At 40.8% G+C, this 13573-nt stretch overlaps 1 protein-coding gene and 1 pseudogene across 2 annotated transcripts in view; both read right to left on the reverse strand.

Moving 5' to 3' along the window:
- Positions 1-3575: 3575 nt before the first annotated feature.
- LOC105552350 lies at positions 3576-5174 on the reverse strand (annotated as a pseudogene). Its single transcript, XR_001007994.1, has one exon. The product of XR_001007994.1 is annotated as an uncharacterized LOC105552350 (transcript).
- ACBD3 (acyl-CoA binding domain containing 3) overlaps positions 3576-13573 on the reverse strand; it is a gene marked incomplete at its 5' end in the record, with an annotated part of 52845 nt that continues 42847 nt past the window's right edge. The window contains 2 exons of the mRNA XM_011997981.1: positions 3576-5710; positions 11542-11830. Of these exons, the coding sequence (XP_011853371.1) occupies positions 5499-5710; positions 11542-11830 (501 nt within the window). The remainder of the gene's footprint in view (positions 5711-11541; positions 11831-13573) is intronic.

A 13573-nucleotide genomic window follows, 5' to 3' on the forward strand; every position in this document is an offset into this window, starting at 1 on the left:
AAAAAAAAAAAGGCCGGGTGTGGTGGCTCACACCTGTAATCCCAGCACTTTGGGAGGCTGAAGCGGGCAGATCACTTGAGGTCAGGAGTTTGAGACCAAAAACCCACAGTGTGGCATCAATTATTTGTGATGTACATGACCAAAAAGACTAGTATCCAGAATATTTGAAGTACGCCTACAATTCAGGACACGTACAACAGAATAATGAACAAAGGATATAAATACGCAACTCACAGAAGGCCAGTAACATATGAAACGATGGTTATCCCCGCTGGTTATTTTTTATTTATTTTATTTTTTTTGAGACGGAGTCTCACTCTTGCCCAGGCTGGGTGCAATGGCATGATCTTGGCTCCTGCAACCTCCGCCTCCTGGGTTCAAGCAATTCTCCTGTCTCAGCCTCCCGAGTAGCTGGGATTACAGGCATGCACCACCAGGCCCGGCTAATTTTTGTATTTTTGGTAGAGACAGGATTTCACCATGTTGGTCAGGCTGGTCTTGAACTCCTGACCTTGTGATCCGCCCACCTCGGCCTCCCAAAGTGCTGGGATTACAGGCGTGAGCCACCACGCCCAGCTCCGCTGGTTATTAAGAAAATATAAATTGAAACCACAGATGAGATTTTGTTTTACACCCCTCAAACTCGTACAATTACAAATCTGACAATTCAGCAAAGGTATGGAACACAGGAACTCTTTTACTATTGGCAGTTTAAATTGGCACCACCTTTGAAGAGCAGTTTTGTATCGTCTAAAATAGACCTTGTTATTTTAGACGATAAGCCATTGTTATGGCTTAACAATTCTGCTTCTTGGTATATACACTGGAGAAACTTGCACATGAGCATAAGAATTTTTTTTCCAGAATTTTGTTTATGAGACAGAGTCTTGCTCTATCACCCAGGCTGGAGTGCAGTGGTGCCATCAGCTCACTGCAGCATTCAACTCCTGTGCTCAAGTGATCCTCTGGCCTCTGCCTCCCTAGTAGTTCAGGAAGGAATAAATTTATTTATTTATAAAATAAATATAAATGCCAAGAATTTATGATCCAGTATCCACTTTTTTTCTTTTTTTTGAGGCAGAGTCTCACTCTGTCACCCATGCTGGAGTGCAGTGGCACGATCTCGTCTCACTGCAACCTCCGCCTCCTGGGTTCAAGTGATTCTTGTGCCTCAGCCTCCCAAGTAGCTGAGATTACAAGTGCCTGCCACCAGGCCCGGCTAATTTTTTGTATTTTTAGTAGAGATAGGGTTTTGCCATGTTGGCTAGGCTGGTCTTGAACTCCTGGCCTCAAGTGATCTGCCCACCTCAGCCTCCCAAAGTGCTGGGATTACAGGCGTGAGCCACCACGCCTGGCCCAGTATCCACTTCTTGGTATATACTTTTGAAAACCTCATGCAGATTTGTGGAGAGACAAATAACTGGAACATCACTTCTAATAACAATGATAACAACAACAACAAAAAAATCAAAAGTAACCTAAATGTTCAACAACAGAAAAATAGCTAAAAAGACATTCTATGGAAGAACACACAGTTGATTAAAAGAACACGACATAATACTTAAAAGTTATCCAAAACACAACCTGGAATTTTAAAAGTTGCAAAATGTAGATCTTATAGAAAACATGTTCACATTTCCACACCTTGCCATGCCCAAAAAAGGGGTGCTACCTTTCACTGGAGACATGTAAGTTAATGACCTTGGACAAAGATAAAAATTGTTTTTATTGGCCTGGCACTGTGGCTCACACCTATAATCCCAGCACTTTGGGAGGCCGATGCAGGCAGATCACCTGAGGTCTGGAGTTTGAGACCTGCCTGGCCAACATGGTGAACCCCCATCTCTACTAAGAATATAAAAATTAGGGCGGGGTGCGGTGGCTTATGCCTGTAATACCAGCACTTTGGGAGGCTGAAGTGGGTGGATCACTTGAGTCCAGGAGTTTGAGACCAGCCTGGACAACATGGTAAAACCCCATTTCTACAAAAAATACAAAAATTAGCCAGGCATGGTAGTGCATGCACCTATAATCCCAGCCACTGGGGAGGCTGAGGTGGGAGGATCGCTTGAGCCCAGGAGGTTGAGGCTGCAGTGATCTGTGATTGTACCACTGCACTTCAGTCCAAGTGACAGAGTGAGACCTTGTCTCAAAAAAAAAAAAAAAAAAAAGGAAAAGAAAAAACATTTTAAGAAAATTGAAGTACTGAGATATATGTGAGACAAAAGTCCAATACTGATGCACACATATTTTGAAAAACTAATGAATGGAAATGAAGATCTGCTCTACCCCAAGTAGATACACAGGCACACGTTTTTAGGTTGCAGACTGAAGTGTTGAATTGAGAAAAAGCCAGGGAGAGAAGCAAAGATGGTTTTCATTGTAGATTGTTGAACTTTTCTTTCTTCCCCCACAAGACAGAGTCTTGCTCTGTCACCCAGGCTGAAGTGTAGTGGTGCGATCTAGGCTCACTGCAACCTATGCCTTCCGGGTTCAAGCAATTTTCATGCTTCAGCCTCCCGAGTAGCTGGGACTATACAGGTGTGTGCCCCCATGCCCGGTTACTGACTGTTGAACTTCTATTTTTATTTATTTATTTGAGACACAGTCTCGCTCTGTCACCCAGGCTGGAATGTAGTGGCGCCATCTCGGCTCACTACAAGTTCTACCTTCCAGGTTCATGCCATTCTCCTGCCTCAGCCTCCCGAGTAGCTGGGACTACAGGTGCCTGCCACCACACTCGGCTAATTTTTTGTATTTTTAGTAGAGACTGGGTTTCACTGTGTTAGCCAGGATGGTCTCGATCTCTTGATCCACCCACCTTGGCCTCCCAAAGTACTGGGATTACAGGCGTGAGCCACCGCACCCAGTCCCTCATGGTTGAACTTTAAGCCCTAATGAATTATTAGCAATTATTTATTATGCTGAACTGGTTGCTTCTCCTGCTCCAAAAGACAGATGGTCAAGACTCAGTAGCATGGTTTCCAAGGTGTGCTTATCTCAGCTGCTCTCCTTAATGCGTCTTCAGTCTGGCTTTATGGTGTCCCACACAGCAAAAAGAACAAGATGGGTCACCTCATCTGTCTCCCCAGATTTCAAAAGAAAAAAATGATGCCGGTCACCCTGCCTATTAGTGGGGTCATCTGGATGTAGCAACCTCATTCTGGGACTCCACATCATACTGACTGGGCACTTCCCCACAACTGCTCTGCAATCATCCACCCCGAGTGAGTGAGGGCTCTGCCTCTGGAGATCCATTAAAGTGTGCTGGGTCCATGTATTTCATGGAACACACTACGTACATGGTAGTGTAGAGAAACAGCTTTATAACCTAGTCATTTTCAAGAAGAAAAATCAGTGCTAGCCTTTGCATTTGAAAGTGTAGAAAAATTTAAATCTATTTTAACTCAGTAAGGTAATTAATAGTAAAACTAAATAATGGGCCAGAAAGAGTTGTTTTTCAACCACAGCCTTTAAAAAAAAGATATTTGAAACATTTCTTTTTCTCCTACCCGAATGTTGAAATACTGAACTAATGCTTCAGAGAGTAACTATATTAATGAAACATCAACAAGTTACAGATAAACATTTTAATTGATTAAATATATTACTTTCAAGATCTTTCTGAAATCGCACTTGTACTGTACTAATCGACAGCCAAAGGCAATAAAAAAGTTTAAAACCAAAAATATTCTGACATGAACACATGACAGGAACCGCTGCTATGTAAAGTAACATACACTGCTCCCAAGAACAATCATATTTTTAGGAGATAGTTCATCTTAACATGTGCAAGGACAAATTTGTAATCAAAGGCTGGAAGAAATATATATTAGTGCCTGCTTTTTAAAAGTTTATTTTACATTTTAAATACAGTATTTTCTCATAAAAAAAAATCCAGGAAGTGCCTAACTCCATGGTTTCTATACCATACGTACATGAGAGCTGACAGCCTGACAAATGTTCTGGATGTAACAGTATGAACACCTATGAGCTGGGACTACTTCTGAATCAAAATTAAAAAACACAAATTAAGCACTGCCTAAGAAAAAAATAATCCAGTTTCTGAACAACCAAAAGACAACAGAGTTAGATATGTACAGAACCAGGTATTAAAAAACAGAAAGAAATACAGCACACAAAAAACTCAAACAACCCATATGTAGTGAACTGTATATATTGCAGCTAGTTAATGAAAACCCTCCTACAAGAAGTGATTTAGGATTTGAAATTTTAAAAATCTAAGTATTTCAGTAACAACATGTAACAACATTGTGTATATTGCCATCTTTGTCATTTTCTATCTACACCACTCTCCCTTCTGAAAACAAGAATCACTAGCCAATCACTTATACAAATTTGAGGCAATTAATCCATATTTGTTTTCAGTAAGGAAAACAAAGATGTACCTCTTCCCGCCAATAAAGAAATAATACAAATTAAAGCTATAAAATTTAAGCATGGGCATATGTATTTCTAATTCTCCTTAATAAGTAATTCCAAACTGGAATAACATAGGATTTGTGACTAAGTAGTAACAAATTAAAAGAAAATAGACTGTCTCTGGCAGTGATTTCCATATTAGTGCAATGTTACCTCCCATATGCTGAATTATATTTAAATGATTTTATGTATTTTAATTCAGTAGGTGCCAATTTGAGTTTACAAAATCCCTAACTGTATTCTTTGTGCAGAAAAGTTTCTTTCAATTTGAGATACTCTATGAAGCCAAATCAAAACAAAACAAAAAACTTGTATTTTGCTACTAGTAGTATGAATACCAAATAAAGATACAAAGATTCAAAGTTTGTGGAAGTTCCTGAAGAAAAATCTCTGAGGTGTTCTATGTATCTTGATACTTCAATTATCAATTAGTTTTGAACATTCTAGTTTAAGATTATCTCAGAAAATAATTCTCTGTAATATAACTCTGAACTAAACAGCTGCACCTAAAGCAGAAACAATCTGGGTCATTCCAAACAAGATCAAACTGAGACCATTTCTTTTTCTATTATAATCTGTGAGGTCTTGAGTTTTTAAGTTTTAAAAATGACCTTTAATCAAAGCCAGCTGCACCTGATACAGACTTATTAACTTAAGGATTTCAAATTAGAGGTCACTGTAACTATGGGCTCTCATAAGACACATGGAGCAGGCAGCAAGGGGCTAACCATCAGCTGGGGAAGGTCAACGTTGGGGTGTTTTATTTTGGAGACTTTAAATATTTAACATGTAGCTCATGTAACTTCAGCATCCACTAGTGACTCTGATGGTCAGCACCCAAGGGCTGGATGAGTCTGAGGAATCTCCTTTAACCCCAAAGTATGAATGCTAAAGAGTCTCAAGGAAATTTTGATTCTCAGCAAGAGTTCACAAACCATCAGACCAATATCAATAAGGTAAACCCTGACTCTAATGCTCCACAAAAGTAAAAAGAAACTTCCAAATTAAATGCCATCTTCTGCCAACCCTAGACTCCAGACTTTGTAACAACATTTTTATCTAGTATAATAGACTCTGTAGTAGACTGATTTTGACCTCCACAAAGAGTAGGAGTTGTCAAACTTGAGGAGATAGACTCCTCTCCCTGGATATTGGTGGCTGCCAGCATACACCTCCTCATGACAGTCCCGTCGGTACACAGGCACAATCTCATCCAGCAGAGGCTTGTTGGCATTCTTTTTGGCTTTCTCTTCACTACTGATGTTTTCTGTAAGAACAGAGACAAGTCAATGAACAGATTCAGGAAAACCACACTTGCATCAAGCAATTAAAATCTACCCTTTCTTTTTTTTTGGAGACAGAGTCTCACTCTGTCACCCAGCATGGAGCGCAGGGGCATGATCTCAGCTCACTGCAACCTCTGCCTCCTGGGTTCAAGCGATTCTCCTGCCTCAGCTTCCCAAGTAGCTGGGATTACAGGCGTGTGCAACCACACCCAGATCATTTTTGTATTTTTAGTAGAGATGGGGTTTCATCATGTTGGCCAGGATTGTCTCGACCTCCTGACCCTGTGGATCCGCCTCCTCGGCCTCCCAAAGTGCTGGGATTACAGGCGTGAGCCACCACGCCCAGTCTATCCTTTCTTTGAGAAACTGCTCTTGTTGGGAATTCTGTTGAACCATTGAACAAGTTATGTGCATGTGAGCATTTATTAGTTCATTCATTCATTCACTCACTCATTCAAATACCTGAGTATGTGCTATATACCAAACCCTGTTCTGAGCCCTGGGAGCCCAGTGATGAATATCTAGTGGTAGCAGTGGTCAGCATCCTCTCTCTTTCTGTGCTTACTACCATTCCTATTTCTAGGTCCCATTTTCCCCTTTCCATAGCCATTCAATTCCTAATTCATCCCCTGGACTTTCACTCATCTGAGTAACAAGAAAATGTTGCCCTCATCATCCTCTTTCTGAACAATATGATTCCTCCCCATTTTAGAAGGATGGAAGATGATTTGTGAGGACTATTGCTTTCTGTATATCTTAAATAGAAGGAATAAAATGAAAAAACCATAGTAGAGAGACAGGCATTCAGAGATACTCTGAAAATTCCATTATTTTAACTAGGCCAATTTAACCCAGAGATGATCTAAGTGGCAAAAAACGAGCTCTGATTATAGGTTTGCCCCCGGTTAATAGTTTTCTGAACTGTAATGCTATGAGGTTCGGAAAAAAATACCTCTAGAAACCTACAGGAATGAGAAAATTATGAACCAGCTTTGAAGTCTCAGTTTAACATATTTAATACAAACGGGCTCAAAGAAAAGAGGTCAAGGGAGTATTCACTATAGAAGACAAGACCTTCAGGTTTATGGTTTTTTTTTTTTTTTTTTTTTTTTTAATCTCGCTCTGTCACCCAGGCTGGAGTGCGCAGTGGCGCCATCTCGGTTCACTGCAATCTCCAAGGGCACACAAATAAGATAAACTTGGGAAAGTAGTTTCTTTTTTTTTTTTTTTTTTTTTTTTTTTTTAAGAGACTGGGACTACAGGAATGGATTTTCAGGTTTATAACATGGCAGAGTGAATTCTGGCAACACAAATTAACTGAGTGATGCTTGTCAATGGCCCCTATCAGGAAATTAAAACAAGGTAAGTCTGAGAAATTCTCACCGTCTAGAGCAGATTAAGGAGATATAGTGACTCACTATAATGTGGCATCCTGGAATGATCCTGGAACATTAGGTAAAAACTAAAAACATCTGAATAAATATGGACTCTAGTTAATTAATGAATCAATGTATCAATACTGTTTCATTAGCTGTGATGAGTGCATCCCAGTACAATGTAAGATGCTAACAACAGAGGGAACTTGGTACAGGGTATATGGGTACTCTTTGAACTATCTTTGCAACTTTTCTGTAAATCTAAAACTATTCTAAAATTGAATGTTTATTTTAAAAAAGCAGATGGCACTCTAATAAATGTAGGTCAAAATCAGATTTACTGTACCACAGAAATACCTATAATTAAGCATGCTTCACATGCAAATGAGAAATACAGAACCATCCAAAATGTACACTATTGTTGACATTCAAGAAACAGAGTGGTCCATTGATTCAATACTCAAATTTTGTTCAAAATCTATAAAACTAAAGATTACTGGGATAGATGAAAAGGCATCTTTTATGAGTTTAAGCAAAGGTTTAGGACCTGTAAACAATAAAGTGGAGAATTAAAACAGGAGGATGTGTTACCATCCATGCTTCTTCAAAGAAAGCAAACTCCTCTGTCTACCTTTCAAGACCTAAGGGAGAAAAACCAAACCAAAAAACAAAAAACCCAGACTCTTCTACCATAAGAAATACAAGATACGGTAGGACAGTAGTTTCTAAGGCATATGGACAAATACAGTTTGTGAGCTAATCTTTAAATGGGATAAAGTTACACTCACTTAATGAACAATTCTTAGGAGTGATAAAGCTTCACTGCTGTGAGGCTAAAATGTTTTAGTGCAAATCATTTTATGATTAGGAATGGCACAAGTACAGGTAATGCCATCTTTCATTTGAGGGACACATTAGAGCTAAGATCAAGGATATCAAGGTTCTCATTTCTAGAAATGAACCCCTGCCATTTTCACCAGTGATCTTCCCAACACCAATATAACCCCAAAACTATCAACAGCTGAGGGTTCATAGGCAAGTCAGGAGAAACACATTACCTCAACCAATTTCTGAACAGAGAATTCTTATTCACAAAGCTCTTTCGTATTTTTTTTGAGATGCAGTCTGGCTCTGTTGCCCAGGCTGGAGTGCAATGGCATGATCTCGGCTCACTGCAACCTCTACCTCTCAAGTTCAAGCGATTCTCCTGCCTCAGCCTCCCAAGTAGCTGGGATTACAGGTGCACGTCATCATGCCCAGCTAATTTTTGTACTTTTAGTAGAGATGGGGTTTCACCATGTTGGCTAGGCTGGTCTTGAACTCCTGACCTCAGGTGATCCACCTGCCTCAGGCTCCCAAAGTGCTGGGATTACAGGTGTGAGCCACCACGCCCAGCCATCTTTTTTTTTTTTTTTGAGATGGGGTCAGGCTCTGTGGCCCAGGCTGGAGTGAACTGACTTAATCTCAGCTCACTGCAACCTCTACCTCCTGGGCTCAAGCAATCCTCCCACCTCAGCCACCCAAGTAGCTGGGACTATAGGTGCACACCACCATGCCCAGCTAGTTTTTTATATTTTTGCTAGAGACAGGGTTTCACTATGTTGTCCAGGCTGGTCTTGAACTCCTGAGCTCAAGCAATCCACCTGCTTTGGCCTCCCAAAGTGCTGAGATTATAGGCAGGGGCCACCGTGCCTGGCCTCACACAGCTCTTTGTAAGTACAGTAATTTGTACACATACAAAAACTTTCCTTCCCAGACATCTGCAGTCTGACTTTAATGAGTCCCTGTGATGCAACAGAAAGGACAGAACAGGTTCTGACATTGTTGAAGGTCACATGAGAAAACAGTAGTGGCCCCTGGCCAATCTGCTACAGTCCCGCTCTCTAACCGCTTCTTGTTTTTTTTCATCTGTTTTTTTTTTTGTTGTTGTTGTTTAGAGGGAGGGCCTAGCTCTATTGCTCGGGCTGGAATGCAGTGGCGTGATCATATAGCTCACTACAGCCTCGAATTCCTGAGCTCAAGCAATCCTCTTGCCTCAGCCTCCCATGTACCTGGGACTACAGGTACATGCCATCACACCCAGCTAACTAAAAAAAAATTTTTTTTTGGACGGATGGGGTGTCACTCTACAAAACGGTTTGCCCAGGCTGGTCTTAAACTTCTGGCCTCAAGAGATCTTCCTTACTTGGCCTCCCCAAAAGCTGAGATTACAGTTGTGAACCACCATGCCCAGACAGGCTTTTTCTTTTTTTTTTTTTTGAGACGGAGTCTCGTTCTGTCATCTAGGCTGGAGTGCAGTGGTGTGATCTTGGCTCACTGCAACCTCCACCTCCCAGGTTCAAGTGATTTTCCTGCCTCAGCCTCCCGAGTAGCTGGGATTACAGGCACCCGCCACCACGTTCAGCTAATTTTTATATTTTTAGTAGCGACGGGGGCTTCACCATGTTGGCCAGACTGGTCTTGAACTCCTGACCTTGTGATCCGCCCACCTTGGCCTCCCAAAGTGTTGGGATTACAGGCATGAGTCACTGCATCCGGCCCAGGCTTTTTCAATCTTTTATTTTTTCTTTCTGTCTCAGTCAGTATTATTTATGGGCAATGTTTTACCTTGCTTGCGGTACTCAGGAATAAAGACTGATGAAAACAAAATGCCATGTAAGACAAAGCAGCTCATGCTTCCATATTTACCAGCTAGAATCTGGACCTGTGGTATAATGAAGGATTTTAAATCTGCTTCTGGGGTAAGAGTCAATCTGCAAGATGTACTGAAACTTCTGGGATACTCGGATGATTCATGTAGATAATGGTACAGAATTATCTTTGGATTATCTTTTGATTAGCATTAAATTAAATATTAACTATTAAACTGAATATTAAACTTAATTTCAAGAAATGTTATGGCACACCTGCTATGTATGTTTCTGTAGATAGCCCCAGAGGCCCCAGGGTGTTGCATGGTATGGTAACATGATTGGACAACTCTGTATTTCACAAGTTGATAGAACTTTCAGGCTTATTCCATGTACTTCCAACAGTATCTTTTTAACTTTATCCCACTGTAATCTGTAAAGCAACAATGCCAACCCTCTTCAAGAACAAGCAGTCTATTTACAAGCCACCTTGTAAACGGTCAGTTATTCCGGAAGAACTGAGACGTGGTGCTTTTCCATTCTCACAGAGCACACATTCCACATCACTTTGAATCAAGTCAACAAATAAGTGCTTATTAAGTGTACATAAACAAACCCTACATTCTAACTTTCCCTGGGTAACAAAAATACATCTTCTCAAAAACCTATTTCTTAGACCAAGATATTTTAGATTGTCCTTTAGACTGTCCTCTAAAACACCCAATTTTGTCTACTTATTCAGACAATAAGTCAATCTGCAAGATGTACTGAAACTTCTGGGATACTCTGATGGTTCATGTAGGTAATGGTACAGAATTATATTTGGATTATCTTTTGATTAGCATTAAATTAAATATTAACTGTTAAATTGAATATTAAACTTAATTTCAAGAAATGTTATAGCACACCTGCTGTATATGTTTCTGTCTACTTATTAGACAGAAACTTATTGTCTACTTATTACTTCTATTTTCAGAGGAAGTAAAAAATTCCACTCTAGCAAAATAGGGATTTCCAAATGGAAAAATAATTGAAATTTTTTTTTAAGTGGAATGTTCTGGTGAGTTTCTGTATTTACATAAAGAATCTTAGAATAATGACCTTAAAAGCTAATATCAACGATATACATTTAAGCAAATGCCAGGGTTGACAGGAATTCTTACTTGCTCCTTGAAAATTTTTCAAAGTGGGCCAGGCGTGGTGGCTCATGCCTGTAATCCCAGAACTTTGGGAGGCCAAGGTGGGTGGAGCACAAGGTCAGGAGTTCGAGACCAGCCTGACCAACACGGTGAAACTTCGTCTCTACTAAAAATACAAAAAATTAGCCAGGCATAGTGGTGTGTGCCTGTAATCTCAGCTACTCAGGAGGCTGAGGCAGGAGAATCGCTTGAACCTAAGAGGCAGAGATTGCAGTGAGCAGAGATCACACCACCGCACTCCAGCCTGGGCAACAGAGTGAGACTCCGTCTCAAAAAAAAAAGAAAAATTTTTTTAAATTTTTAAAAAGTGATCTTGCATATTTGGTTTTTCAACACACAAGGTTAGAAGTAAAATAGTATTCAGAAAGGAGTAAAATAGCAAATTGCCAAATAGATTCTGGCATTCTGAAAAATTCAGGTTCAGGCCCCAATCCCCTACAGGAGCCTGGCCTCACAACCTTTTCAGCCCAAGGTCCCACTAATGAAGAAAGTGTTCCCTAACCATGAAGTGTTAATCAGGAAGCATAAGGCTGGGTGACACCTGAACCATGTACCATTTCTGCCAACATACAACCCAGCAGCTACTGAATATGGACCAAGGTTCTACCTTCTTCCTCCTCGTCGTCATCGCTGGACTCACTGACATGCACGCTGACAGCAGTGTTTGGAGAGTCTGTCCATTCAAAATACACCCCAAACCCAATGTCATAATTGTCTGTAGCAAATTCCCAAAAGAGATATGATCCTTCTTCATGGGTGGGTACTCGAACAGTGACCACTTCTCCTCGGCCCACCGTAATCACAGAATCTGCATCCTGCTGAATCTTCTCTTTGAAGTCTTTGATCTGAGGTCGTGTCCACATGGATGGAGCTGCTATTACTGGAAGAGATTCTAAAGGCAACAGGAATTAAAACGCTAAAGAAAAAGAGCCTTCACCCCGCAGGTAGCCACATTTTCATAGGACTACCTGATCAGTTGTACTCAGGCACCAAGTACAATATGGTCTAGCTTAGATCAAGGAGGAGGAATAAAAAAGCCTCCCTATGGGAGTCTCTCCAGATTACTATGTTTAACAATGTTGCAGGCACTCAGAGGTCATCACACTTCTTCAAGTAACAATAGCAGCCCACAGTCTTAGAAACGAATTTTTTTCAACACTCCCTCTATGGGGATTCAAGAATGACCCTGGGAAGGCCCCAGCTGGAGTGAGGGAAATATTCTTAGCAAGGAAGAGAGATTCTGGCTTTAGGAATAAATTACTCTTGTAGATGTGAACAAAGAAAGCTGGACTTTGACTTCAGCCTGTCTGCTGAAAAATTCTTCACCTCCAACTATCCCAAAGTTCTAGGGGCTATTCTAAAGGAGCTCAAAAAAAAAACAAAAACTCAGACAGGATTAGAACCACTAGGGATTGAGAAAAAGGGGTGAAGTCTTGTTACTGAGCAGTATCTATATGCACTTGACTATGCAGTAAGTTTTTCAAAGTTAGTCACAGAGCTTTTGAAATATTTTCTCTCATTTGAAAATGCTAGTATAATCCCTTGATAAGAAAAAAAAGGCAGGGAGGCAGTAAACCAAGGGATTTCAAAGCCTTTTCTGAAGCAATTATTACTTGTTCTAAACAGACAAGAAGATCTCTGAAACCAAATTTCTTATGAACCATACCACCATCCGTGACCACTGTCACTGAAATGCTCTCCTCTTCCTCCTTACTTGGTTAATTCTTCTTGCTTCAGATATCTTAGGTCAATGTCCCTTCCTCTGGGAAGCCTCTGGTGGCCTCTCTGACTAGGTCACACTTTCCTGTTTTACATTCTCTCAAAGATAATGTACCTCTCTCTCCATCACCGTACTTACCACAGCTACAATCTACATTCTCTGTATGTTATTTTGCCTCACCACTGTACTCCTAGCACTCAGGAAACCTTCAACTAATTGCTGAATGAACAAATGAGCTGCCCATGGAAAGTTAGTAGAGCTTTGAAAATGCAGTTATTTTCTAGGCAACATAAGTTAGTCTCAAAAATACATATATTTATATGGTAGCCAGCCTCCAAGATGGTCCCCAGGGATCCTCGCCTCTGGGTCTTCATGCACTTGTGAGGTCACCACCTACAATATATTAGGATTGGTATGTGTGACCAACAGATGATGGTGGGAAGTTCCAAAGTCAAGGCATAAAAGACACTGCCACTTCTGCCCTATTCTCTTTTAGATCATGTGCTCTAGCGGAAGCCAGTAACTGTTTTGAGGACCCTCAAGAAGCCCTATGGAGAGGCTTCATGGGGCCAGTAACTGAGCTTCTGGCCAAAAGCCAGTCATGTGAAGGAACCATTTTGGAAGCAGATCTTCTAGTCTCGGCACCAACACCTTGACTGCAATCTCATGAGGGAGCCTAAGTCAGAGCCATTCAGCTAAACTGCTCCTGAAATCCTGACCCACTGAAGCTGTGCAAGAAAGTAATAAATGTTTATTGTTATTTCAAGCTACTAAATTTAGGTGTAATTTGTTTTTGTTTTTTTTTTGAGAGTCTTGCTTTGTCACCCAGGCAGGTGCAATCATACTTCACTGCAGCCTCAAACTCTTGGGCTCAAGTATCTTCCCGCCTCAGCCTCCCAGAGTGCTGGGATTACAGGTA

The sequence above is a fragment of the Mandrillus leucophaeus genome, unplaced genomic scaffold (assembly GCF_000951045.1).
Source record: "Mandrillus leucophaeus isolate KB7577 unplaced genomic scaffold, Mleu.le_1.0 Scaffold550, whole genome shotgun sequence".
Taxonomy (NCBI): Eukaryota; Metazoa; Chordata; class Mammalia; order Primates; family Cercopithecidae; genus Mandrillus; species Mandrillus leucophaeus.